Here is a 26,173-nt window from a genome sequence, read left to right on the forward strand (position 1 = left end):
TAGGATGAGTGGTGCTCCAGTTGAGAATCTACTTACAATATGTGTTTTATTTGATGATGATGATAATGATGCCTGTTTATATGCATGTGGACTTCTTTTTTTTTTTTTTTTTTCCTTACTTTGTAGAAATCTTTATGAGTTCTTCTCACTCCATATGATTGCAAGTTTCCAATTTAATAAGTTCAAACAAGAACTTTTTAACAACAAAATAACACTTTTTTTTTCCATCAAGGATCAATGTGCACAAATGATGTATCTATTTGATTAAGACATCTTGATATGAGAAGAGAAGAAAATAAATACGTCCCAATAGTAATTTTAATAACCATAAAAATTAAAATAAAATTCAAAAGCCAAGTGATCTCTTAAAAGCTAGATATGCACATATATATGTATAGCCAACCTTCCACTAGTAATGGTTAGACTATTAAGATCAAAATTACAAACTTTATAGAAGCTAGATATACATGTACTACCACTCTATTCATCTTATGCAATTTATAATAATAATACATACTTATTCTCTAATTATATAGCTCAGAATCACTGTGGGTCATGTCTTCCACCCTTTAAGTTTTTATTTATTTTTAAGAAAAAAAAAGAAGCTTAATAATGGTTAGATTATAATTTAATCACTCTCACTCATGTATTAAAACTTGATAGGACAGTTGTGGGGACTTAACTTTTTCATGATTTAAAGGGCATTTGTCCTGAAACTCTTTTTAATGATTCCAAGAGAATAAGCAATGCATAACTATCTTATATAAATCAAACTAAATATCACAGAAAAACAAACTACCAAATTAACATAAAATAATATTACTAAGTAAGGCAACCATTAGCTCATGTGAAAAGATTCTAATCCCAAATACATTGAGCGGCTGGAGGATAATATAAACCAATCATATAAGGAAAATTAAAAAGCACCTACTTTGCCTTAGCCATGTTAATTAACTTGAGTGACCCTTAAAAAATAAAAATAAAAAATGAGAAAGAACAAAAATCATCCAATAATGAAGAAGAAATTGTTAAAGGAACATCAAATCAGCATCATTTCAAACCCAAGTCTCCTTTTCTTTTTTCTTTTCAGAAATTTCTCATGTTTCTGTCTAATTTATATCAATATTCTTGTTTTCATCTGCAAGAAAAGATCAAAATTAAGTAATTTCTATGTATTCATGCATCAATTAAGCATATACTGCACAAGGCTCTTTTTAGGGCTTTTCTTCACTTTTTGGAGGCACTGTGTAAATTTAACTTTATATTTATGTTTTTGCTGGTGTCAATTTATGGTGCTAATAAGATTTCTTTTATTTGATGTTTGTACATAAGAATGCATGAATCTTGATATATGTGAAGATAGGTACAAATGTTTCTTGAATATATTATAATACCATTAATTTTGTTTCTATTTTTTTATTTTTTTCCCTTTCTCCTTTTACTTTCTCAGAACTTCTTTTTTGCCCATCTCTATAGTTTTTGAACTTTTCTGCTCAACTTTTCAATTTTCGGCATTGAGTACTTAAATTATGCATGGATTTCATTATATTTTATAATTATTAGCTCAAAAAGGGTTTTTTTTCTTCACCATGTGACTTTATTTTCAATTAGATATTCAAACACATCACCAAGCATTAATCATCAGAAAGAAATTTGTATTCGAACACATCATCAACCATTAATCATCAAAAAAATTTTGTTATCAATAAAATGGAGAAAAAGAAACATACGAACGGTCGAGCTACTCAAATCAACAGGCATACCTGATGGATTCGAAGAAATTTTATTTTGTAGTAGCAAATTAATTTTTTAAACCTAATTTATATGTACTTTTTCCGCAATCTCAAAAAGTAAAATTTATTAATTTTTTTTTATCCCATATGGCATATAGACATCTTAATTATATTTTATGTTTAAAATTAGATAAGAAAAAAACTCAATATTAATAAGATTAATAATCTAAAAATATATCAAAACGCCCACAAAAAAAAAAAAAAAAAGCAAAAAGTTCATAAACCTGTTTTCCTTTTAAAAGAATTACTTAAAAGTTCCCTTTCTATCTGATTAACGTCTGCTCAGTGGGAATTAATTATTAAAAAATTAAAATAAACAAGGCTGAAATAAATAATTACAACAAGCATCTCTTTGCCGAATAATAAAATAGTAAGTGGCTTCACAAAACTGTGCAATTAATGCTCTTGGCCACATGTAAATGGACTAAGCCAATAAAATTATGTCTACATGCTAAACTTAATGACCACTAAAAAGAAAATTAGGTCTGTCTCCTATACGCAAATTATATAAATTTGTAATTATTGTTAGGAACAATGCCTACAGAAAATTAGTAGTGTGTGTTTATATTGTGTAGAAACATATTTTGAAAAGACTACGATAACGCCTTCATAATTAGAGTATATTTACACTTTGATTCTCTGCATTTTCAAAGACCATATTTTTAGCATTCATTAGTTTGGGATGCCATACTTCTTATCAAGATTGTACTACTTTAGAATCTGCATAATTTTGAATGCTATCAATTTCAGTATGTAGATTAAATCGAAGCGGGACGACGAGTAATGACATGAAATGTACGTTATGGTGGAAAATTATGGATATATATATTTCTTGAAGAATTAATTATTTTAAGATTTTTTTAAATATTAAATGACTGTCGTTCAAAATATTAAAGGATTTCATTTGAAAATGAAAATATTCTATATTAATATATTGGAGTCCATAACTATGGGTTCCAATGTACACTCTTTTGAAACTTCAAAAATAAAAAAAATAAAAAAATTTCTTTTTTTAAGAACACATACAAGTTATGATAAAATTGGACTATTTTAGATCTATTTATATTTTTACTTTTGCATTAAAGTACAAATTTTATAAATTTTTAAGGATGTAATATCGATTTCAGAAGAACAAGAGTAAAATGCAATAAATATTAAGCATACGAGAAGACTTTTATCTAGTTTTCACTTATATATTTCTTGTACATTAAGAACATAACTCAAAAATTAAAATGTATGACTGGAAGTTTTCTTTTCCTTGAAGAAAAAAGGATAGCAAATGGGTTTTGTAGTTTGTGGTAGTGTATTGAACCTTTTTTAACCTATTATTTTAATTACCACACAACAAAGGATAACTTGAACCGCCCTACCAATGTCTCATTGCCATGTAAGTCTAAGAAGGATTACTGACATAGCTCTAGTTAAAAAGTTAGTACTTCAAATGATGGATGACCCTGTTCCCACCAAAGATTAGAAATGCAAAACAAGGGAAGATTTAATATAAATAAATAAAGAGGATTAAAGAGATACATTAGTGGACAAAAGGTTGTTTTTAGAGGGTCCTGATATTGGCTTTAGATAAAATGTGATAGAAAGTTTCTTTTGTTTAGACAAACAAAAAAAAAAAAAAAAGAAAGAAAGAAAGATAGATAGATAGATAGTGCGATTACGCTTAGCCCACCATAAGATAGGATTTTGTTTTATGAAAAGATTGATTCATATGAGGGGAAAGAAAAAAGAAAACAAACTAATATCGAAAAATATTAATAGTAGTTTTATTGATATTTTTACATGTACAAATTAAAAGAGTTTAAAATTTACCGCTATTCACTAATATTGAAAAAAAAATGATAAATGTGTAAAATATATTATGTAAATTGAGGTATAGCTATTGTGTAAAGCTCCAATGAATCAGGAAAAGAAAAAAAGTAAAACAGAAAATCAAAGCTATTGGATTCCTGAAGTTCTAAATGGCGGCCGACCATTGTTTGGGTTCTTTTTCAGCTCCTCTACAATAAGTATTCCTTTTCCTTTGTCATAATAAAAAGAGAGGGATTTTGAGTTTTAACAGTTGTATAACAAAATGGGCAATCAAATATAGAGTTTCTGATCCAATGATTATTAATAAGGAATCTTCAAGTTGAAACTCAAAGAAGAAGACATAACTAGAAGAATATGAAATAGTTATTGCCATCCAACTCTTCTAAATCCATAATGGGGCTAACAAGACTTCAAACAGACCCAGTTCTCTACCAAACCCAGCAAGGAGCCAATAATCTAGTATGACATATTTGACTTCCAATTGGGCTTGAAATCTAATATTTATCAGCAGGCCTTTTAAGAAATTAAAAATATACATGTCTAGAAATTACCCCTCACATTTTACAGATTAGTAAAAGATAATTTTACTTAAATTTATGAAAACATTATTACAAAAAACTATTTAAAATAATTTTATAATTTTTTATACATAACTTTATATTCATTCTACAAATAAAAGAATCAACTTAATTTTTTTTATTATAATCACAAAAGATATATACAAAGAATTACTAACACATAAGTAAAACTCTTGAGCATAATTCTTAAAAGTGGTAGAAAACAAGATTATAAACCAAAAGCAATATTCCTTGCAATTTCCTCATCAAGATTGTGATGTATATTAGAGTGGGTGATGATACATAATGACACTGGGAAATCATTAGACACCAAAAGCAATACATCATATTACCTTAAAAGAGTTTTTAATAACAACGTAATATAATTAATACATGAGATTAATGATTATAATATATTATTTTCTTTTAAAATAAGTGATTTTGTCAGCAAATGAGTTGTAAGGAACTACTAATTTCACCATCAAATAAGTCACATAAAATTAATATAACTAACAGGGGAGAAGAATGATTATAATAATCTCTCTCTAAGAAACTAGTCATTTTATCATTAAATAAGTTTATTATATGTTATTATTTAATATCACAATTAATCTTTTTGATAAGCTACACAATTTTCTTTTAATTGAAGGCATGCATGACATAGCTTCATGAAATATTGTCAAATAGAATTTTCATGAGGAAATGTATACATATTATACAGATAATAGATTATAAATGAGGAGAAGAAGAGAGACGAATAGGACACCAGAACAGTTATGCAGTACATCAATTTATTGGGGGCATAATTTCCTTTGGTAGTTAGGCCGGGCATTAAAGCATCTCTAGTCCATAAATGGCAATGGGCAACAGGAAGTTCAGCAAGTTGAGGAGCAGAAAGATTCACAATAAAGCCCAACCGGATCTACAGCACAAAAGACCTAATTAATTTTTTAAGCTGAACAGATGGATGGGTTCGTTACTTGATGAAATTTAAACTCTGAATTTACTCCTTAGAATAAACAGTTTGAATCATAGACGATTGCAGAAAATGTATACATAAAGAGAAAGGTTAATTCAGCTTAAAAAACAACTTTAGAATATAGATATACTCTTGGCAACACCACTTGCTCCCCCTAATCTTTATTGTTCACTAACTTCGCTGCTTATCTCTAAAGCCAATTCTTTATTCCTTGTACACTGTATGAAAATTAAGGCAGATGAACACAGTCCATCAGTAACCGACTATTCTTAGCCCTACTAGAATAAGGTCTAAAATGGTGGTTCTTAAACCTGTTAACTAGTCAAAAAACCCATGATGCAGATTAGAAAAGTAGAAACACACAATCAAGAATGATGGGCATTTCTCAACCCCTACTAACCTCATTAATATGGTAGTTGTTTGTTAAGTTTTGAACCACATGTCCAAGCAATTAAAGGCTACTCCAGATTTTATAGCTTTTAAGGTTCAGCGAATTAATCCAGAATATTTGGAGCCATTCTGGTTCCATGATATGCACAAAGGAAATATCGCCAAAAGCAAATTGAACACTATAATTCATCATTCTGTTAAAATCCTTTTCACATCATCTCATAGTCTTATTACATGTGTCCCACACGAAAAAAATTGCATTTATGGGAGTGAACCCGGGACAGGTGATGCAATTAAACCTGCTGCTATTGTAGGTGATGTGTCATCATTCAACCTGAAATCTTAAAGGATAAATCCTCTATATAAGTAGCAAGCTACTTTTTCTTTCCAGATAACCTAGATACTTTCATTTCTTTTGTCTTTCACTATAAACACCTTGATTTTCTGTTTTATGTTTGGAGTTCAAATGGAGTTCAGTCTCCCATGTATACTTGTTTTTCTTACTGTAAGCTTCTGAATCTTCTACTAGATTAAATATAAGAAAGGGTTCTTGCTTCTAAGTCTGTTCTTATATTATATCAATCATCATATAAGAATAAAATAAGAAGAGAAAAATAATACAAGTTCATACTTACCGCTTTGTTGCAGATTGCACTAGCGACGAGTCATGCAGCCCTCCCTCCCGAAGTATACTGGAAAAGCGTTCTGCCTAACACTCAAATGCCAAAAGCTGTCACAGATCTTTTACAGTCAGGTAAATCCTGAAAACTCCAGCTACTCTCTTACACAATTACAACAGAGTTTGGAACAGAAGTACTGATTTTTTTTGTGCATGGTCCAATGTTAAAAGTCTGAATGCTTGGTTCTTTGCCGTTATTTTGATTTCTACAAGTCGTAAAGCATGATACGATTTTAATAAGCTATCTCATGTTTGTCAAGTTACATGAACAGAAGTAATATATCATATATTCTCAATGTAAATTATCAAGTTCAAGGATCTTGACAAACACTGAAATAGTTTCATGGGTGCTAAATGCCCCTCATCTCCTTCTAAGATTTTCTAACTAAATATAGGTAAATCGCAGGCTTCATGGACGACAAAAGCACCTCTGTAAGTGTAGGAAAGGGCAGTGTAAATGTCAATGCAGGAAAGGGAAAGCCTGGAGGCACTTCTGTAAACGTTGGGAAGGGTGGAGTAAACGTGAACACTAGGAAAGGAAAACCAGGCACTACGGTTAACGTGGGAAGGAAAGGTGTCGGTGTTAACACTGGAAAGCCTGGGAAGGGAACCAATGTTGGTGTCGGCAAAGGTGGAGTATCTGTGAACACAGGACACAAGGGCAAGCCTGTACATGTTAATGTAGCCCCATTCATCTACAACTATGCTGCTACTGAAACTCAGCTCCATCATGACCCAAATGTAGCCCTCTTTTTCTTGGAAAAGGACATGTATCCCAGAAAAACTATGAATCTGCACTTCACAGAAAACCCAAACACAGCAATGTTCTTACCACGTCAAGTTGCTAAGTCCATACCCTTTTCATCAAAAGAGTTGCCAGAAATCTACAACCAATTTTCAGTAAAACCTGGATCAATGGAGGCTGAGCTAATGAAGAATACAATCAAAGAGTGTGAAGCACCTGGAATTGAAGGAGAAGAGAAACTTTGTGCAACTTCACTAGAGTCGATGATTGACTTCAGCACTTCAGTACTTGGAAAGAATGTTCAGGCAATTTCCACAGAGGTGGAAAACCAGACGCAGATGCAGAAATATACAATTACAGCTGGAGCAAAAGAGATGGCAGGTGACAAATCCGTGGTGTGCCACAAGCAGAACTATGCATATGCTGTCTTTTATTGCCATGCAACACAAACCACTAGGGCTTACATGGTTTCCTTGGAGGGTGCTGATGGAACAAAGGCCAAAGCAGTAGCAGTCTGCCACACAGATACATCAACTTGGAACACTAAGCATTTGGCGTTCCAGGTGCTCAAAGTTAAGCCAGGCACAGTTCCTGTTTGCCATTTCCTTCCTCAGGACCACATTGTTTGGGTTCCCAACTAGAAGCCTGCAAGAACACTAGATCCTTTTAGTTCAATCTCCTCAATCAGAACACTTTACAACAGAATATTATAAGTTCTACTCATTTGGTTTCTATAATAATGTAAGTACGCTGGCTTTATTTGGTTCTACATACTTTCAAAGTTTGCTTTAGCAGTGTGCAGTAATAAATATATCCTTCTGTTGTCATCTTCCTATGCGTCCTGAAATTATCAGACTCCCTGCTGGCAGCAAAGTTCACATAAGATTACAATTTCTATAAAGAAAACAGAAGCAATATAATTTGAATTTGATATACAAATTGATGCAGTTAGAGATTTACGAATTTAGAGATTATTTTGATTTGATTATTTGTTATGAAATACTTATTTTTCCTGTATTTATCTATTTGATAAGTTATTTATTATTATTATTTTATTATCATTATTTAGTATTGTGTTAGTAGTTTCCTACTTACTATTGGTTGAGAGTTTTCCTCAGTAGTTCTACATCAGTTTAGTATCAGAGTGGGGTGTAAGACAGATTCCTAATCTCTTCATATGCATTTTCATTATATAAAACATACAGAAGAGAGGCCATCTAGAATGTCATTAACAGGATAAATTCCTGTGAAGAGATAGTAATAGTGAATTACATAATTACTATCAATTCAATTTGTTTTATTTTAATAATAACCTAATAGTGATTGCTAACTATCTAACCACTTTAAACTTTATGATGATCCTTAAGACATGGTTCCATAACAAAAGAGGGAGAGACTACCATCTAGGCTAATGTGCCTGAAAAGTATGGACTTGAAATATAAATTTTACCTACGGAATTGAAAAGAGAGGTTTACCGTGATATTAGGAATAACCACTAGCACTATCACCATACCAATCTGGTTGGTTAATTGTGGCTCTTATGATCATTCCAGACTTATGTTGCTCTGACAGCAAGCAACTGTGACACAAAACACTATTATAAAAGATACGCAATATTGTAGTAAGAATTAGGCATACATCGCTAAAAGCTTACAGAAATAAGTAATCTCTCCAACAGGAAGGTGCAGCAATCTCTCCCTCTTATGAAAATGTCAGAATTAAAAAGGACCATTTGCCTTGATGGCATAACTATAGGTTATTGTAGGTGGTCATAGGTCCAATGCTCAACCCTTCCACCAAAGTTTCAAAAAGAGAAAAAGGAAGCCCGATGGTAATATATAATCTTCAAAATATTCTTAATTGGTTTTTATAAATTCATTCCTTTTTCTGAAAAATTACTGTAGCCTGAACCACAAAACATAAGTATAAGACAATCAACATTTTAATATGGACAAGTAGCAGCATAGTAAAAAATCCTTACAGTATAAACTACAGTTCAAATTTCCTTTTTGAAAGGAGAACATGAAGGAGACATTTTAACAGAGCTGGGAATGCCAAAATCCAATATCACCTAAAGTAGGCCAACAAAAATTTTTTTACTGCAGAACTGCATTTCAAATTTCAAAGTGGCACATGCAGAACTTACCCCTTTCCCTCAGGAATGTATGACCGGAAACATGACCAGGCATATCTGCAAGTAAAATATACTTAAATTTAGGAAGATTTCATTCAGATTATAGATGATCAGATAAAATTTTGAAAAACTTCAACTCACTAAGCATTGTTTAGACACACTAGTTCAAATGGTCATCAAACTTCACCCCCCAACATCATACTGACCCCTCATTTCCAAGAACAATTTTGCTACTTTAAGAATCAATCACGTAAACTCCATTTACACATGGATCAACCTGGAAAGGCTCCAGAGAACCCCATGATCTTCCAACTTTCAGTTTGACTTGCAAAGGCACTGGAAAACATATGGTGCAATTAACATCGATGAAAAGTATCAAAATATCAAGATATAAATGTTCCATATAATGCATACCAAGAAGCGATGCAGCATTTTCCATGCCTGCTTGTAACAATGATGCAGCTTCCTTGATCACAGGGGGATCAACTTCCAAAACTAGTTCATCGTGTACCTGCATAATAGTTAGCAAGAGTAACCATCAATTTTTCAGTCAAAACAGAGGCAAGATTCAACAGCAAACCTACCAGCAAAAGCAGACAAAACATTGAAAATTAATAAGGACTTCAAATTTCTTATTCAGTAAAATAGACTATTCTCAAATCTTGGATAGAAATTATTCGAGCAAAACCAGAAAGAAAGCATAAAACCCAAGCAATTTTCTGAAGTAACCTGCAAAAGAATTCGGCACCGTCCCTTCAGCATGTGAAACTTAGTTGCAAGTGAAGAGCTTGGGTCTGGTCCATCAACTCTCGCAATGACAGAGTATATATTAATCATAGCGATCTTGATTAAATCAGCAGCAGATCCCTGCCCAAAAACAGTTGTCAGAGAATAGAAGTATAATTGCCTATGAGAGCCTTTATCACCCCAAAAACACTACAATACCTGACAGATAGAATTAACTGCTTGTCTCTGAGCTTTTGATTTTTCTTTACTGTTTCCAAATTTAATTTTTGACAAGAAGCGTTTCCTTCCCTTGAGGGTCTCCACATAACTGGATCAAAAGTAATTAGATACGAGGGTTTACAAGTAAAATATTTGAACACCATATACACATAATTACAAACTACTTTACAGAGTCAAATCTTATTGGGCTTGAAGAGGTTTGGTTCCATGGCTCATCTAATATAAAGACATAAAAAGAAAGGACTAATTGACACAAACGAGAAACTGCATGATAAGATTGTATTGAACTAAGTATTCAATGACATAGAAGCAATGGAAAAATATAAATCTAATATACTGAAACAAATCATTTTGACAAAGACAATAGAGATTCAACATCAATACAAAGACCTAGAAACAAAATCTCGTTTAAGAAGCATTAGGAGTAACTAACGGATAGCCAATTGATAATTGACATGCAGCCTTACCCATTTTTACGGCAGGATGCAACTGCTTCATGAAGCCAGGAAGCAACTCCAGGAAAACAACTTTTGAAGCTTTTAATTTTTTCTGCAGCTTCATCCGAACTGCATTCCAGCTGTTGTGCAAGTGTGTTAGCACCCATTCCATAAAGAATTCCATACACCAACCTTTTGGTCTGATCTCGCTCAAGCGATGCAACGGACTCTTCTGCCTTCCCAGTCCATCTTGCAGCTATGATGGTGAAAACATCACCATGTGGCTTACTAAGAAGTTCAATTAATGAGGCATCCTTAGAAAAGTGTGCCATTAGCCGCAATTCTATCTGAGAATAATCTGCTGTTAACAGCAACCAATTTTCCTACAATAAGAATTAGGGCAACTTTAGATCCTTTGATGCTGACATGCAGAAAAGACAATCAATAACAACCCATAATTAGGTAGTTTATTCCCACTTTCTAGTGACCTTAACTAAGGAGGTACCAATTGAAGATACACAGGTTTCCTTCCCATGAAAACTAGTGAGAACCCTCTTAGTAATAAGTTATATAAGTGACCAATACCTGAGTAGGAATGAAGAATTCACGAGCATTTATCTTATAATTATTGGCTTCAGCATCACCTCCATTTTTATCCATACTAATTTTGAATTCGACCATATGCTCAACACACTGCATAACCCCAAGATTAGTTCGTAATACTGACAAGTTAGATTGAAGGAACCTACTGGAACATGTAATTAGATAAAAGAAAGAATATGAGTACATATAACTGCAACCTGAAGATTAGGTTCTTCCATTGAAAGCCGCCCAGTTGCAGTAGATGTCTGGAGCCAACGGCCATGCAGTGTGTACTTCTCCGTCCTCACAGATAGCCTAGCCAGTGAACAGATTGAACCCAGTGTACAGTTGAAAAGCTTTGCCAATATGCGGTGCTCTCTGATGACTGGAATTATAGGATGCTCATTTCTGAAAGATATCAAATTCTCTTAAAGTGCTTAGCTTGAAAAATGTGAAAACAGAGCTACCAACATGTGCCATCAAGAAACATTGATCATAGGAAAACACAAACAAATAGGTATTGTGGCAGAAAGATAGTTTCTCAATCAATATTTATTATCTAGAAGAGCAAAGGGCTCCTATATGACCTTCAACTAAGAAACTAGAAAAAATGCAGTCAAGCTGTAACACATAGCCCTGTTGAAATTTCAAGACAACACAATAGCTTTTTTCAAGACATGGAAGAAACTACGAGTTCGCTATCATACTTGATGTAAATAGCTAACCCTAATCCTAATATGGTTGCAGAATAGATAAGAGAAAAGTGAAAACGGGATCCAAAGATCAGTAAAACTTGCTGGTTATAAGACCAGAAGAGTAAAGACCCATAAACTGGTTTTATAAATGAAAAAAGTCCACTCTGTCATCTGATAATTATGACCCTATTTACATCACAAAAAATTTAAAATTGAAAAATAAATAGAATCAGATCTTAGCCTTTTAAGACAAACTTTAATTTCTGACACCCAAATTAAAATCATCAAGATAAGGAAAAAAAGCATAAGTAACCCTAATTTTAAAGCTGCTATAGTAGCATAAAACATAAAAGCAAAGCAACAGTACTTTTTTCTGAACTGTTAATTTTGCATCATTACTCCACTCTAAAGTGTAAACTATTAAGCACTTGCACGAAATCAAGACTGAGGAATCTTTACGATGAAGAGTGCTCTTGACACAGGGCTAAAGAGGCAAAATAACTATACCTTATTGCATGTATTCTGTGCAGAAGTTTAGTGTCATTTTCTTTCCATCAATTTTTAATCTTGTACTAAGTGCATATTTATCTATTAACTATTCAACACTTGCACTTCAATTGCAAATGCACTTGAAGAGAATAATCATTATGCCCTTAATATACCTAGAAATAGTACTTATATAATATTTCATCCCCATGCCTTCACTCCATACAGATGCACCCTAAGAATGTAAATAAAACTTATATAAATACTTTTAGTGACCTGCAAGAATATGGGACATTAATCTTGAGTCAAAGAATCCTCACCAAGTAACAGACTACCTCATCTCTATGTTAAATTTAAGATGAAGAAGAAAAACCTCTCTCAATACCTTAACAAATCCAAACAATGTTTGTCTGTACTTGGATGTAGTTTCCCTTTGCCATGCCCCTCTGGTATGGGCAGCTTCAGGCGTCCATAGAGCACATTTGCAATATCCGCTGCTGTATACAGTGAAAATGTCATGCCAGCCAGCTCGTATGCCTTCTTCTCAAGATGCCTTAGTTTTTTCCCCAGCACATTACGAGCTCGAAGGCATGCCTCCATGTCAACACCTATCCCCCAAAGCTCCATATCTGCGAGAACATTAACCTGACACAAATATATGAACATTAACCTGTTAATCAAAATATAAAGTCTAAGGAACAAAATAGTGATACCAGCGCTAACACTCCCTCAACAGTTCTTAATTCAAGAATGCCTTATATTTATTTCCAGACTTGGAGTGCCCAACAATTGGATCTCAAATACCTGATTTAAAAGTTGATTATCCCTTTAAAATATGCAAGACCAAACACAAGAGACCAGACTTTAATAGATAAATGAAGGGAAAAGCTAACACCAAGAAATGACAGTAATTTATCAATTACTCATTCTACGGTAATTTTCATTCAGTAACCAAAACAAAGTAAACACCAAGAAATGGCGGTAACTTATGAATTATTTGTTGCTACAGTGATTTTCATTTAGTACCCAAAACAAAGTAAACATATATCAAAATTTATATAATTAAAATAAACCCAACAAATTCCATGTAATACCAAAAAAAGCGCCTTCGCTTAAGCCTAGATGAAAACCTACACACATACAAAATATAGCATGACATAATAGAAACTTTACCAGTGGCATCTCAATTTTCTTAAGTGCTTCAACAAGTCCCTCAGAAATAAGTAACTTCCAAAGAACAGAACACAGAGCTCGTGTTTGTGCAACCCGACGACAGCAACCATTATGAGCAGCTCTTCGCATCTGATTCTTCCACCTGCCATTCCTATTAGCAGCTGCAACAGCCTGAGTGGGTAGCCTTCTTTTGACTTCCTACATTATGATATACAACTTAAGAAGCTAATCCAATCAATAACCAGCATTAGAAAAGGATAAAAAAGGATGTTAAAGATCGAATACTTGGACTTAAAAAAACTGCTGGGCAAAATTTCAGATTCATATATTCCAATATGATTTTTAGAGTCTACCTTCTCAAGGTTTGGATTAGAACTTCTCTCCTCATCAGGCCAAAGAATCCATGCCACAATGCACATATCAATTCCTTCGGTAACATTAATTTGGGGCAATGGCAAGTGAGAACTGTCTATGAGTTCAAGATCCAAATCTTTCCCTGAAAGATTTGTGGACCCAAATCTATGAATAGAAACTACAGCATTCTTGAGCACCTGAATCTGAATTTTTAAATTCCAAGTAAACTTTATGACCTCCCTTTTCCCCATTATTTTACCAATTCGATTCCATCTATGCCTAACTATCTCCAGCCAATTCTCAGGTCGTAGAACATATTTTTGATTATCAGGGCATAATAGATCTTTTGGAAGATTGACGTAGTATATAGGAGAGTTTTCCCAACATATGGCCATACCATGTATTTCATAAGGTGCAACAGAATTTACTTCTGATCTTTTATTATAATGGAGGTCAAAATAGAATTCTTGGGCAGCATCCCAGAGAACCAAGAAACTATCTAATCCACCAGAAATATTACTTGCCTTAATAGGGCCCTTCTCACAAGCATTTTCCATGTTGTCACTGGACAAATTTTGTCTACTACATTGCTCATGTACCTCCCTGAGAATATTCCTCTGGTGTGTCCCAGTTCCATCACCATCTTGTTCTGACTCGACAGATAGGACGACAACTGCATTTGCATTATGATTACCTGTAGGCAAAGACTTTCTATCCACTACCTTAGAATTTTCAGCACCAATATTAGATTGCACCAGACCAGTTGAATTTGTTTCTGCTGAAGCCTCTAAGACAACATCTATTGTTTTAATTAACTTGTCTCCTTCACTTTCCAAAGTAACTTCAGCAGGCTTCTTACTCCCTTCTATGCACAAGTCATATGAAGTATGGTCTGTTTGCTCCAAAGAAACGATGACATTGGTGGTGCCATCTTCAGATAAGTTACTTGCAGCATGTTTCTCAGCATTATCTACAGAAGTGTTCATTAATAATGGCCGAGAAAACTGAGGGATGTCAAGTCCAAGAGATTTAAAAGCTGAGAAAGCAGCAACTCTTGCCTCTTCAGCTTTTTCAAGAACAATTTTGCGTGCACCATTCTTGATTTTCTTCGCAACTCCCAATTGTAAGCGCCTTTGCGCAGAACCTTCTACAACCATTTTATAAGCTTATGTATTTGATAAAAAAAAAATCCCAAATTTTTGAAACATGCTTTCATAGATGCACTAAATAAAAAGCAAGAGTAATTATAGAAAGCATGATATCATGAAAAGAAAGACAAAGTAAAAAATTGCCGGTTAGAGGACATTCGATAGAAGCCCAAAAATTTAAATACTGAAAATGTAATAGTCTAATAGACAGATAGTAAGCATATTCCAAAAGAATTCACCAATTAGAACAAAATAATAAATCATGGAAGTTACATTAAGAAGATTACACAAGTCTTGCAAAAATTTTCAGTGTTCTAAAGTTTTCTTTCAGCTAACATCACAAAAGTTCTAAAATTCTACATAGTGCCAAAAGGTCAAAAGAATTAATTGAAAGTTAGGTAAAATGTATGAAGACAAGAATATATAGGAAGTCATTGCGTTGATATGCTTGGAGAGCCAGAAAAACTAAACTAAACCTTATCCTAAAGCATTATATCAAAATCCTAAAACTGCATAAACCTACAAAATTAACCTGATATAGACTCCAGAGAACGTATGCCAAACCATTCCCTATAACCTAAAAGTTTAAACTTAAATACCATACCATAGATCTTAGGCCTAACACAAATTGAATAACTAATTGGCAACTAGAACTAAAGCCTAGATACTAAATCACAGAAAGCTCAAATCTAAGTTTAGAGCATGAGACCTAAACCCATACAACAAGATTGACATTCATAAGCACAAAAGAAAAGGATCCATATAAAATAGAACTAGACACAATAAATGCATGTTATCTACATATTACATAGTATAGAAACATCTCAATGGATGCAGACATGCATGCAAGTTTCCCTTTATGCTAAATGGTAATATTCCATTTACACTTCCATGCATATGCATGTCTATATAGATTACAGTCAAACCAAGGGTGTGTCTAATTTGAGCCACCGAATAATTTTAATGTCAGTTTAACTAAGCATGCAACAACCTCAAAAAAATTCTTGGCATGAAGGGTTATATATTTAATATCTTTCAACAAGTATTAATACTGATTAGATATAACTTCTAGAACGGTTGCATAAGTTTTAAAATGGGCAAACATAGAGCAGTTTCATAAAAATTCTACAGTAAAGCATAAAACAAACACTTGCAATGTCCCACCAATTATTGAGCAAGAACATTGAGCTAGAATAATATAGCACGCATCCCCTATCTGGGAATAGAGATCACAAATGAGAACACTAGCATATTCACCTTGTGCTGTCCATGATGAAGATTCAAAAATAGCCTTAACAATTTCAGAGACAGATGCTTCAGCAATAGCCAGAGGCGTACGCAGGCCTGCCTTATATAGTGCTCTTGCTCGAGAACCCTACAAATGAACAAAGAAAAATAGAAAATAATGGATATGTCTAAACTAGTGACCAAAACACAAATCAAACGACATGTGCCATTAGGAGTTTAGGACTGTTTGTAGGGCCATACAGAAAATAATAGAAGCCAGTTACCTTAACATATGGAATAGTGGTAAGCTCCACAATTTCTGCTCTCACTCCAAATGAAACACGACTTTGGAACTTAGAAACCAAGCCCTCCACGTCATGCCATCCAAGTCTTTCACAAAACAAAGAAACCATAGATGCAAACCTTCCAGAGTTTTCTTGTAAGGCTTGAACCATGCCTCTAGCAACCTTAAAAGCTTCACAAACCTCAGCTACAGGTGTTTCCTTTGGCCCAGAATTTAAGCATGTAGCAAAGCAGGGAAAACAAGCAAAAGTCACACACTACAGCAAGCACAGGCAACCCATGATATTGAGACATTGGGAATCATATCCAGGTTACCGAGTAGATAAATAAGTGTATACAGGTTACATTTAAAAAGTCTATACAGGTTACATTTTTCTTTGCTGGACAGAAAAGGGCTGCCAATACTTGCTCTCATAATATGGACATAAGTATGGTATTACACACTGATGCATGCATATAGAAATGCACATAAACTATAAATACTAAATTTTTAAGCAAAGCAATGAAAATTTTATCAAGCTTGCAACATTCAGCATCAATAAAAAGAGAAGAAAGGAAAGGAGAATAAAAGGAAAGAATTTTGAAACCTGCACTAGCCTTGATAGAATAAGAGCAACATAAAATCGCCTGCACACTCTAAGTGACTGCTCATCTGAAATTATACTGTTCTTTGACTTCCCATGTTGATTTTCTAACTTTCCAGGCAGCCCTTTCATATTGTCAGTTGATCTGTTCAGCATGCGCATTGGTGCCCCATGAGCCATACGCATCAAAAATGGTTCTGAAACTCCAACCCGATTTCCAACAGACTTCATCCATGGCATTTGTAGTGAAACAACAAAAGTAAGATATAGGACAAAATAAGTGTTAGAAGTTGTATTTATCCCACATCGCCTAGTTACTGGGTTGTTATGGTGTATATATATGGATTAGGCACCCTTTTCCTTTAAGCTAGCTTTTGGGAATAAGTTCTACCCAAGCCCATTCATCATAGTATCAAAGCCAGCCTTTTGTCTGCAATGATGGATTTGGACCTAGCCCATTTGCATGTCACGCTAAGCGTGAGGGAGGGTGTTAGAAGTTGCATTTATCCCACATCGCTTAGTTACTAGGTTGTTATGGTGTATATATGTGGATTGGGCACCCTCTTCCTTTGAGTTATCGGGCAGAAGTTGGTAGAGTTCTTGTTTCCAGTGTAGATGTTATTATCAGTGAGAAAAATAAAGAAAATATTATAAATTAACAGAGACACCCAAAGATTAAAGATTTCATATAGCAAAAGCATAAAATCAATGAACAATGTGAAAGAGAAATAAAAAAGATATCACATGAATGAAGTAAAATGGGTTGGTGCTTGATAAATGAGCTTGGGTATCATTCTCAAAAGCTAGCTCAAAGAAAGAGGATGCCCAATCCACATACATACATCATAATAGCTCGGTAACTTAGAAATATAGGATAAATACAACTTTTAACACTGGCGCTCACACTTAGCATGACATGCAAATATGGGATTTGGTAGAACTCATTCCCAAAAGCTAGCTCAAAGGAAGAAGGTGCCCAAAACACAAATACACATCATAACAACTTATTAACCTAGCATTCTAGGACAAAGGCAACTTCTAACAGTGTTGAAAACATCTACTTAACAAGCCACGAAATTAGAACTCCATACATATTAATGGTATCAATTGGGTTGATCCTTAAAGCACACATTTAAGCCAGGCTTTGGTAATTCCATTAATTCAAGTGTCACATGCTAAGCGCATTGATTCAGAGAACAAGGCCTACAGTTGAGGTAAACCTCTCATGGACTGACATACTATGTATCAATTTCCTCCAAATAGGCTCCAAAAAGCGTCCATACATTATTAACAAAAAAAAAAAAAAAACAGGAGGAGTTCCAAATAGCAGTTTTACCTTGTCAAGAGGGGACAACTCCATGAACCTTTCATAGTATAATTCCCAATCTGGTTCAACCTCAACATTGATTGGTGTGGCTAAGTACACAAGATGTAAATCAGATGCAAGAACAAATCCTTCTCTTGCTCTAGAAAGTTCATCCAGCACAATCTAGGAACCCAATATAAAAAGCCATAATCAATGGAAGCACATAGCGAATTAAGAAAAAATCAATTGAAAACCGACGAAATAACACTAAGGGAAACAGACCCAAAAGGTTAAAACTTAGGAAAAAAAAAAAAGAGAAAGAAAAAGACCAATGAGTAACACTAAATTCAATCATAAACAAAATAAAAATAAATCACAAATTTTTACAAGTGATTCTTCTGGACAAAGAGAACTGCCAAAAGCTGCACGTCCAAGTGGTGTGGTGCTATACAACTTTGTATCATCACACCAATCAAGAAATTTTCTGTGACACAACCATCGAAGAGAATCCTGGGCTGACTTCACGACATCTCTAAATGGTTTTGTAGAATTGAGGAGAGTACATCTAACATATCGGTGAATATCATTAGCAGTTTGAACAATTCCACCAGCCACAACCTCTAAAATTGCATGAGTCATTCCATTTTTATCTTCAGAGAGACAAGACTGCAATGGCGGGCAGTTTTCATTAAGCAGTCCCATGATTCTTTTGAGTTCGTCTGGTTTGCAAATAAGTATCTGGATAAGATAAAACAAATGCAATTGAAAGTTGTAACTGATAAAATGATAGTTCTATCAGAAATTAATATATATTCCTCACTTAAACAAACAGAAAAGCTTCAATTGTAGTAGAAAGGAAAGTTGTGAGTCATTGGTTACTGACTTATTACGAACAACCTCAAAGAGCAATTAATCAAAGAGCCTACAAGCTCAGAGAAGTCAACCAAGTAAAAAAGATTTCAGACATGCAAAAAATAAAAAAATAAAAAAGAAAGAAAGTAAACGTACACTTTCTCCTTTAGTATCAATCCCAGTCCGACCAGCCCTACCCGCCATCTGTCTATACCTAGTCCCATCAATAAAATCACGGCCAATCCTGGGTTGTCGGAAAATGACCCTCCTCGCAGGCAGGTTAACGCCAGCAGCTAAGGTAGATGTAGCTGTCAAAACTCGTAAAAGGCCTCTACGATAACAGCTTTCAATAATTTCTCTTTCCTCAACCTGTAACAATCAAAATAGCAGCCAGGGGCTTGAAGAATACATCTAATAGCAGAAGAATATATATACTCCCAACCAATTCTGAAATACATGTATGTCTAAGCAGGCATCATACACAATGATAAAAGATAAGCAAAAAGTCATACTGTGAGGCCGGCATGATGATATGCAACACCAGAAGGAAGAGTTTCTTCAAGTATAGGATCCAATCCCACGGGAGATCTTCTCAAAGCTTCAACAGCTGAGGCAATATCAAGAAACTCACTATTATTCTGAACATTGACAGAAAACTTCTTCAGGAATTTGGAGACATGCTTGGCAGTTGATTCACATCCTTTTCGACTAGAGCAAAATATTAACACTGAATGGCCATCTTGAACAACCTGATAAATAAAAAATCATTGGTACTTGCTCAAGTTCCATATACTTGTCAACTACATACTCGTACATGAATCTGAATGGCCCGTACCTCATTGCATAGTTCCACAATATGATCTGGATCCTTACCACCCAGCTCAGCTGCTCTTGGAATTGTTCTAACAATATCCATTTTCTTGTCATAAATGGTGTTGCCAACTTTAATAAACTCCTCTAGTGGAACAGGTCGAAAATTTGTTTGGTAAAATGCTGCCTGCACATAAATTTGGTGCAAAATAAATTGATAGTGCTACGGGAAAACAATTAATGCTGCTCATAAAGAAGAGAATAGAATAATAATGCTATATTATAGTATACAAACCCAAATAAAATAGTTTTGTTTTTAAATTTTGTATTGCAATATATTTATGCACCAGTAACAGACTCACCTGAGGCTGGAAACTGCCTGTAACAAAAGGTTTGACTTAATAAGAAAATTTCTTCAGTGATGCTTACTTACTTGAAGCCAATCCGCAACTGCTGCCACATTTGGCATTGTTGCACTCATGCCAACAATTTGCAGGCCATGAGCAGGATCACCCTTACTGCTTGTACCTGAGCTTTCACCACTAGTAGATTCTGAGTTGCCTTCACCAGCAGCATAACGAAGCTTTGTCAACATGAGTTCCAAAAGGTAACCCCTGTTCTGATCACCCACCTGTCAATAAACATAAGCATACGAATCATCTCCATATATCCCTCAACAAATACAAGCCTAAGTAAGAAACAATTTTCAATGATTCCAATATGTACTTTTATATTATATAGATAAAACGTGCAATACACACAACTATGCGAACATTAATTTAAAATACCATGTGCAGTTCATCTATCACAATGATTCCAATTTCTGATAAACGACCCTCTTCTAGCAATCTGTTTATTAAAGAGTTTGCTTTTTCTATAGTGCATACAGCCACAGAAGTATCTTTAGGAAGTATTCCACCACCTTGGTTCCCATAATAACTCCGAACATGCTTACCAAGTGGTTCCAAAAGGCCCTCCAGATATTCAGCCTGCACCAGTTTGGATAGAGATTTAATATACTCAAGTTTGCATTGTAGCTACTAAATTCAGAATGAAAATATCAAACAACCTTTTCTGCACAGATTGATACATAAGGAAGCACAAGGAATGCAATTTTCCTAGTTGATATGACCCGCCGCAGCATCAAAATCTCAGCAACAAAACTTTTACCAGCACTATGGCAGAAGACCCAAGGTTAAGCTCCAATCAATGAAAGTCCAGAAATAAATGATAAAACTACTGCTACCCCTAGAGGACCTAACTAACAAAGTCACTGACACAAGAGAAAGGATAAAACAAGTATAAACCTATCAAGAAATCTAATTTGATATAAAATGAAAACCAACTGCATAAGGTACCTTGTAGATGCACAATATACAAGATTCCTTCTCTGCAAAACTCCATCCACTTGAAGGCAGTCAACCTGTAATTGAAGCACAATACATAATGCATTTATTTGGTAAACCAACATATTGAGAATATAAGGCCAATGAAGAAATCTAAGACACCATATTAAAAGTGAAACAAAAAACTAATAAAAGCACGCCGCATGATCATGACAAAAGCCAACACCAGAAATCGACTTAATGCTCAAAATGCTAAGAAAATTATGCAAAAGATGCTAGAGACAAAATAAGAGTAGCATGAAAACAAAAAGTAATACAAAAGAAAAGATGAGCATTGGAAAACTAAGATTAACAACAAGAAAATATGAAAAGAGTGACCTACTAACTAAACCTAACCTTTATTCCAAGTTTCCCATTAATACACAGCTGCATGAATTTTTTGGCAACTCTAATCCAGCTAAGTTATTTTTCCCCAATAACTCCTCGACAATAATATCCTTTCCACAACCTCTACAATGTATTTTCAGAAAGAAAATACAAAGAGGGAAAATTAACATTAGTTAATATAGCCAGAATAAATCCAAAAACAGGTTCCAGAAATTAACATTAGCTCAGGTTTTAATGGCAGTGTGAAGAAGTATATTATTAGGCACTAATGATAAACTGATTTAAAAGACAGCAAAAAGAAAAAAAGGATTATGCATTATTGTCTTCTCTCTGAAAGAAGATAAGGCAACTCAAAGAAAATCTAAAATCTGAAGCACAACTTTTTGACCTTGATGGCAGACACGTTCATTCACTTCTAGCGAATTGACAACTAAGGAGAGGCGACATTGACCTTTATCATTTCTTATGATAGAAAGGCCAGTATACAGAAGTAACTTACAAGTTAAAAATTACCTGCCAAGGGTACAGTTTTGAAATTCCTCTCCTTTTATATATGCTGCATACTTCTGCAGGAAGCCAATTAACAAGATCTAATCTGTCTTTCAGTGGCACAAAACTTGAAGGAGTGTCTGCTTCACCATATGCACTAGCAACAGGATTCCTAATTTCATTAATTGGTGAATTAGGCATAATGCTATCAGTATATTGAAGTAGCAAATCTGCTTCCCTTTTTGTCATTGCATAAATAGACTCAGTCTTTTGCACGTCGTGCATCTCTTCTTTTGTTTGAACTTCATTACAAGTTGCAATTTTACCAGTTCGAATGCATTTGATATTTACAGAACCACATTCAGACTGTTCACCGCCCTTGAGCATATCTGAATCATCTGCTGTGCGGAATGGGGAAGTTGTGTCCAAGTTTTTGTCCTGAAACAAAAGATCAAGATTTTTGACAGGCAATGTAGAAGATTTTTTAATAGAATCTCTCATATGTGCCCTAAATAACTCCAAAGAACAGCTATTTGCCATCTGCTGAATTCTGCTGCCTGATTCATCCAACATTTGCCTCGACTTGTCACTGCAACTTTCTTTGTTAACATCATCAGCACCCAAAGCAAGAGGATTACCAGCTTCAGAAAATAAACCATCAGCAATTTGAATTGCCTCATTCCAGAATGCTTCTCCTGGTGAAAACATGGAGCTTCCACGTGCTGACCTGGGTGTTTCACGAACAAGTGATTTAACAATTGATGAGCCTGGCGTAGAGCATTCAGCCATACCAGCAGGTAACCTAGACACTCTGTTGCATTTTCTCAAGCTTGCTTGAAGCTTAATGGGGTCATTAACAACCGTAGCCTGCCAGATGTAGAAGGAAGAAAAGGCAAAAACAAATTAGCATAAACCACACAACTTCACATGTACACATGTATATGTTATTATGTCAACCTATTCATACCTCTCTAGACACATGGTAAAGTGGCATTTCAGCTGTTGCAATGATAGCAGATTGTTTGTTTTCTGCCTTTTTCTCAAAAAAGAAAGCAGTTTCACCTTCTGAAAGTGACTGGCTGGTTACACAATCACAATGCCTCTTCTTTGATGTTTTATCCCTGTCATCCACCAACAATGGACTACCATGTCTCTTATGGTCATTCAACTTTGGCTTAGACGGTGAAGTTGCTGTCGATTGGAGTTCACTGCACATGAATATGATACATGACCAAAGTAAACTTATAAAGTTAAAACAAACAAACCCATCTCTATAACTGCCAATTAAAAACTAACCACAAACAGCCCTAAAAAGCAGTACCTGCAGTACAAAGACAAAAAATCATTTGCAAACTGTTTAAGTTCCGAGCTTTCTGCACTCTGCCTTGGAACTGAGCAACCTTCAACTGCAACATGGCCTGCATTACATGAACCTTGAGAGGTTTCCTTCTTAATAGTTCCAGCTCCTTCAGAATTTTGAGAGTCCAATTTAGCAACTGAACAGGGATCCATTTTTTCATCTTTCGAGAGTTCATTAATCTCCAATGCCAGATTTCTTTTAACTGAATCTTGCCTGGACAACAGACCACGATTCTGATCCTGCGAATTTACCAAGTAATTGTCCAAAGTGCCTTTCGCATTAGGAGACCCATCTGACGTTATTGTTGCCTCTTTTTCAATCCCGTACTTCAAACCAGGAGATAAAGCTTTCCTCTTTTTCGAAGCAAAAAACTGCATATAACTCAATCATAAACACAAGAAACACGCTACATTGTGTTACCAGAAAACTGTATATCAATTAGATAGTACGTAGTTCCAATTAGATACGTTTTTAGTTTTTGTTTATAAATGAATCTTTAAGTTCAGTTGATTGAAGGAAGAGTAATTCAGTCTCTTCATTCAAATGTATTGTATTATATCGATTTGTACGGAGCTGGAGAGCGCAGAGAGAGGGGTCAAATTTGAATTCGAATTAGAAATTACCGTTAGGGTTTTGAGATGATAAAAGAACAGACCTGATTGATCCGTATTCGAGATGAGTCAGATTCCATGGATAAATGAAATAGAAAATTTCCCAAGAATCTGCAAACCCTAGTTATTTTCTCGCGGTGGTGACGCCGGGGGGGCCGCGGGGGGATTTGTTGATACGACGTCGCCTGGCCTTTCAAATTCTTACAGCGAGCGCCAAGTGACAGTAGTGCGCGTCTCCTATTTGATGACCCCACCTAGAGATACAAAAGCATTTTAGTTTTTAGGTTTAAATACTATTTATCAGTTGACGTTTGGTCTTTCGACCAAAAAATAATTGAGAGCTATTCTAATGCCAAGCTTTTAGTTTTCTTTGTCATTAATATTATAATCATTTTAATAAATTTTAGCTGAGAATTTTATTAAGGCTAAATGTATAATCAATATAAAAGTATATTAATGATATTAAAAAAAAATAAAAATTACATACTAAACATAAAAATAAATATAAAATTATAAAATTTATTTGATAATAAATTTCTTTTTATATTATAAATCAGTCACTAATTTATAATTTATAATATATATATATATATATAAGGATGAAGGAGAAGAATTTGAACCGATTAAAATGTTCTTATAATTAGTTAGTAATTATTGATTTTATTTTATCTTACTTCTATATATGATTAATTTATTTTTCTACTCTAATCCTAATAGGATTAATAAGTCACTAGTGTAATTAAATTATAATCTTATCAAAATTTCATATATAATTTTAATCCTATAGGAGATAGATGAATTTTAAAAAATGAGAATTTATATCCACTAAACATGAAAATAAAAATAAAAATTAATTACAAAATTAATTTGGAAATAATTTTTTTATATCATAAATCAGTCACTAATATGTAATCTATAATATATTTAAAAAGGCGTGACTAAAACATCCTTATGATTAATTAATAATTATTATTTTTATTTTATTTTAATTTTATATGTAATTAATTAAATTTTTTATTCTAATCCTAATAAAATTAATAAGTGATTAGTCTAATTCAATCATAATCTTATCAAAATTTCATATATATTTCTAATCCTATGAGAGATATATGAATTTATATCACAATATATACATATATATGATGAAGCTCAAATAACTTAATATAAAATTCACAAAAACTAGAAAAAAGTACGATAGTTTTAATTTTATTTTATTGATATATTAGTTCATGTGTTCGTTATTATTATAATACATGATTATTTACTATTTTTAATTCCTTTTGTTATATGTTTATCTTTCTAAAAAAATTAAAATAACAATTTACATGCGTAACAAGTAATATTAGTCTATAATTTATATCTATATTTATAATATAATATAATATATATAAAAGTATAAAGAAAAAAATGTAATTGACTAAATTTTTTTTATAATTAATCATTAATTACTAATTTTATCTTATCCTAATTCTATATATAATTAATTTAATTTTTTACCCTAATCTATCAAAATTTCATGCAAATTTCTAATCCTATAGAAATAGACAAATTTATATCACATTATATATATATATATGATGACTCAAATAATTCATGATTATTTACTATTTAATTCTTTTTGTTATATGTTTATCTTTCTAAAAAAATTAAAATAACAATTTACATGCGTAACAAGTAATATTAGTCTATAATTTATATCTATATTTATAATATAATATAATATATATAAAAGTATAAAGAAAAAAATGTAATTGACTAAAATTTTTTTTATAATTAATCATTAATTACTAATCCTAATTCTATATATAATTAATTTAATTTTTTACCTTAATCTATCAAAATTTCATGCACATTTCTAATCCTATAGAAATAGACAAATTTATATCATATTATATATATATATATATATATATATATATATGATGACTCAAATAATTCAATACAAATTTTCGTAAAAA

The 26,173-nt window shown here is 33.4% G+C and overlaps 2 protein-coding genes and 1 long non-coding RNA gene across 14 annotated transcripts; 1 reads left to right on the plus strand and 2 right to left on the minus strand.

The window, feature by feature from the left end:
• Nucleotides 1-4,731: 4,731 nt before the first annotated feature.
• On the minus strand, nucleotides 4,732-6,314 carry LOC125369508. Its single transcript, XR_007215267.1, has 2 exons — nucleotides 6,176-6,314; nucleotides 4,732-5,093 (listed from the first exon to the last, which is right to left on the minus strand). It is a non-coding gene; the product is annotated as an uncharacterized LOC125369508 (long non-coding RNA).
• On the plus strand, nucleotides 5,889-7,791 carry LOC8271221 (BURP domain-containing protein 3). The gene is made up of 3 exons (XM_002516535.4): nucleotides 5,889-6,045; nucleotides 6,189-6,294; nucleotides 6,626-7,791. The coding sequence occupies exons 1-3, from the start codon at nucleotides 5,992-5,994 to the stop codon at nucleotides 7,603-7,605; spliced, it is 1,140 nt and encodes a 379-aa protein (XP_002516581.1). The 5' UTR covers nucleotides 5,889-5,991; the 3' UTR covers nucleotides 7,606-7,791.
• Nucleotides 7,731-24,498, minus strand: LOC8271222 (helicase and polymerase-containing protein TEBICHI). Of its 12 annotated transcripts, none has more exons than XR_007215263.1 (29): nucleotides 24,260-24,498; nucleotides 23,566-23,975; nucleotides 23,212-23,452; nucleotides 22,269-23,111; nucleotides 21,381-21,445; nucleotides 21,092-21,197; nucleotides 20,811-21,011; nucleotides 20,456-20,653; nucleotides 20,048-20,209; nucleotides 19,725-19,961; nucleotides 19,369-19,581; nucleotides 18,748-19,098; nucleotides 18,391-18,543; nucleotides 17,058-17,279; nucleotides 16,452-16,670; nucleotides 16,198-16,315; nucleotides 13,792-14,936; nucleotides 13,439-13,636; nucleotides 12,651-12,910; nucleotides 11,303-11,492; nucleotides 11,088-11,195; nucleotides 10,533-10,885; nucleotides 10,045-10,153; nucleotides 9,829-9,966; nucleotides 9,514-9,610; nucleotides 9,241-9,435; nucleotides 9,112-9,156; nucleotides 8,441-8,544; nucleotides 7,731-7,823 (listed from the first exon to the last, which is right to left on the minus strand). XR_007215263.1 is itself a non-coding variant. In XM_048372268.1 (28 exons), the coding sequence occupies exons 1-27, from the start codon at nucleotides 24,293-24,295 to the stop codon at nucleotides 9,121-9,123; spliced, it is 6,471 nt and encodes a 2,156-aa protein (XP_048228225.1). In that variant the 5' UTR covers nucleotides 24,296-24,498; the 3' UTR covers nucleotides 7,738-7,823; nucleotides 9,112-9,120. The 12 variants fall into 12 exon arrangements, 1 of the variants encoding a protein (XP_048228225.1); XR_007215264.1 differs by having other exon boundaries at nucleotides 9,377-9,435; nucleotides 13,792-14,939; XR_007215266.1 differs by having other exon boundaries at nucleotides 8,441-8,559; nucleotides 9,377-9,435; nucleotides 13,792-14,939.
• Nucleotides 24,499-26,173: the final 1,675 nt, after the last annotated feature.

The sequence above is a fragment of the Ricinus communis genome, chromosome 3 (genome assembly GCF_019578655.1).
Source record: "Ricinus communis isolate WT05 ecotype wild-type chromosome 3, ASM1957865v1, whole genome shotgun sequence".
In the NCBI taxonomy this organism is placed as follows: domain Eukaryota; kingdom Viridiplantae; phylum Streptophyta; class Magnoliopsida; order Malpighiales; family Euphorbiaceae; genus Ricinus; species Ricinus communis.

What these genes read in the sequence shown, in the direction of transcription:
- LOC8271221 (XM_002516535.4), top strand. Translation starts at nt 5,992, where the DNA reads ATGTTTGGAGTTCAAATGGAGTTCAGTCTCCCATGTATACTTGTTTTT. An exon ending in GTATACTTGTTTTTCTTACT is followed by an intron (nt 6,046 to 6,188) that starts GTAAGCTTCTGA and finishes GCTTTGTTGCAG; the next exon opens with ATTGCACTAGCGACGAGTCA. An exon ending in CACAGATCTTTTACAGTCAG is followed by an intron (nt 6,295 to 6,625) that starts GTAAATCCTGAA and finishes GGTAAATCGCAG; the next exon opens with GCTTCATGGACGACAAAAGC.
- LOC8271222 (XM_048372268.1), bottom strand. Translation starts at nt 24,295, where the DNA reads ATGGAATCTGACTCATCTCGAATACGGATCAATCAG. An exon ending in TTTTTGTCTTTGTACTGCAG is followed by an intron (nt 23,453 to 23,565) that starts GTACTGCTTTTT and finishes ATTCATGTGCAG; the next exon opens with TGAACTCCAATCGACAGCAA. An exon ending in TGGAAGAACCTAATCTTCAG is followed by an intron (nt 11,196 to 11,302) that starts GTTGCAGTTATA and finishes GGGGTTATGCAG; the next exon opens with TGTGTTGAGCATATGGTCGA.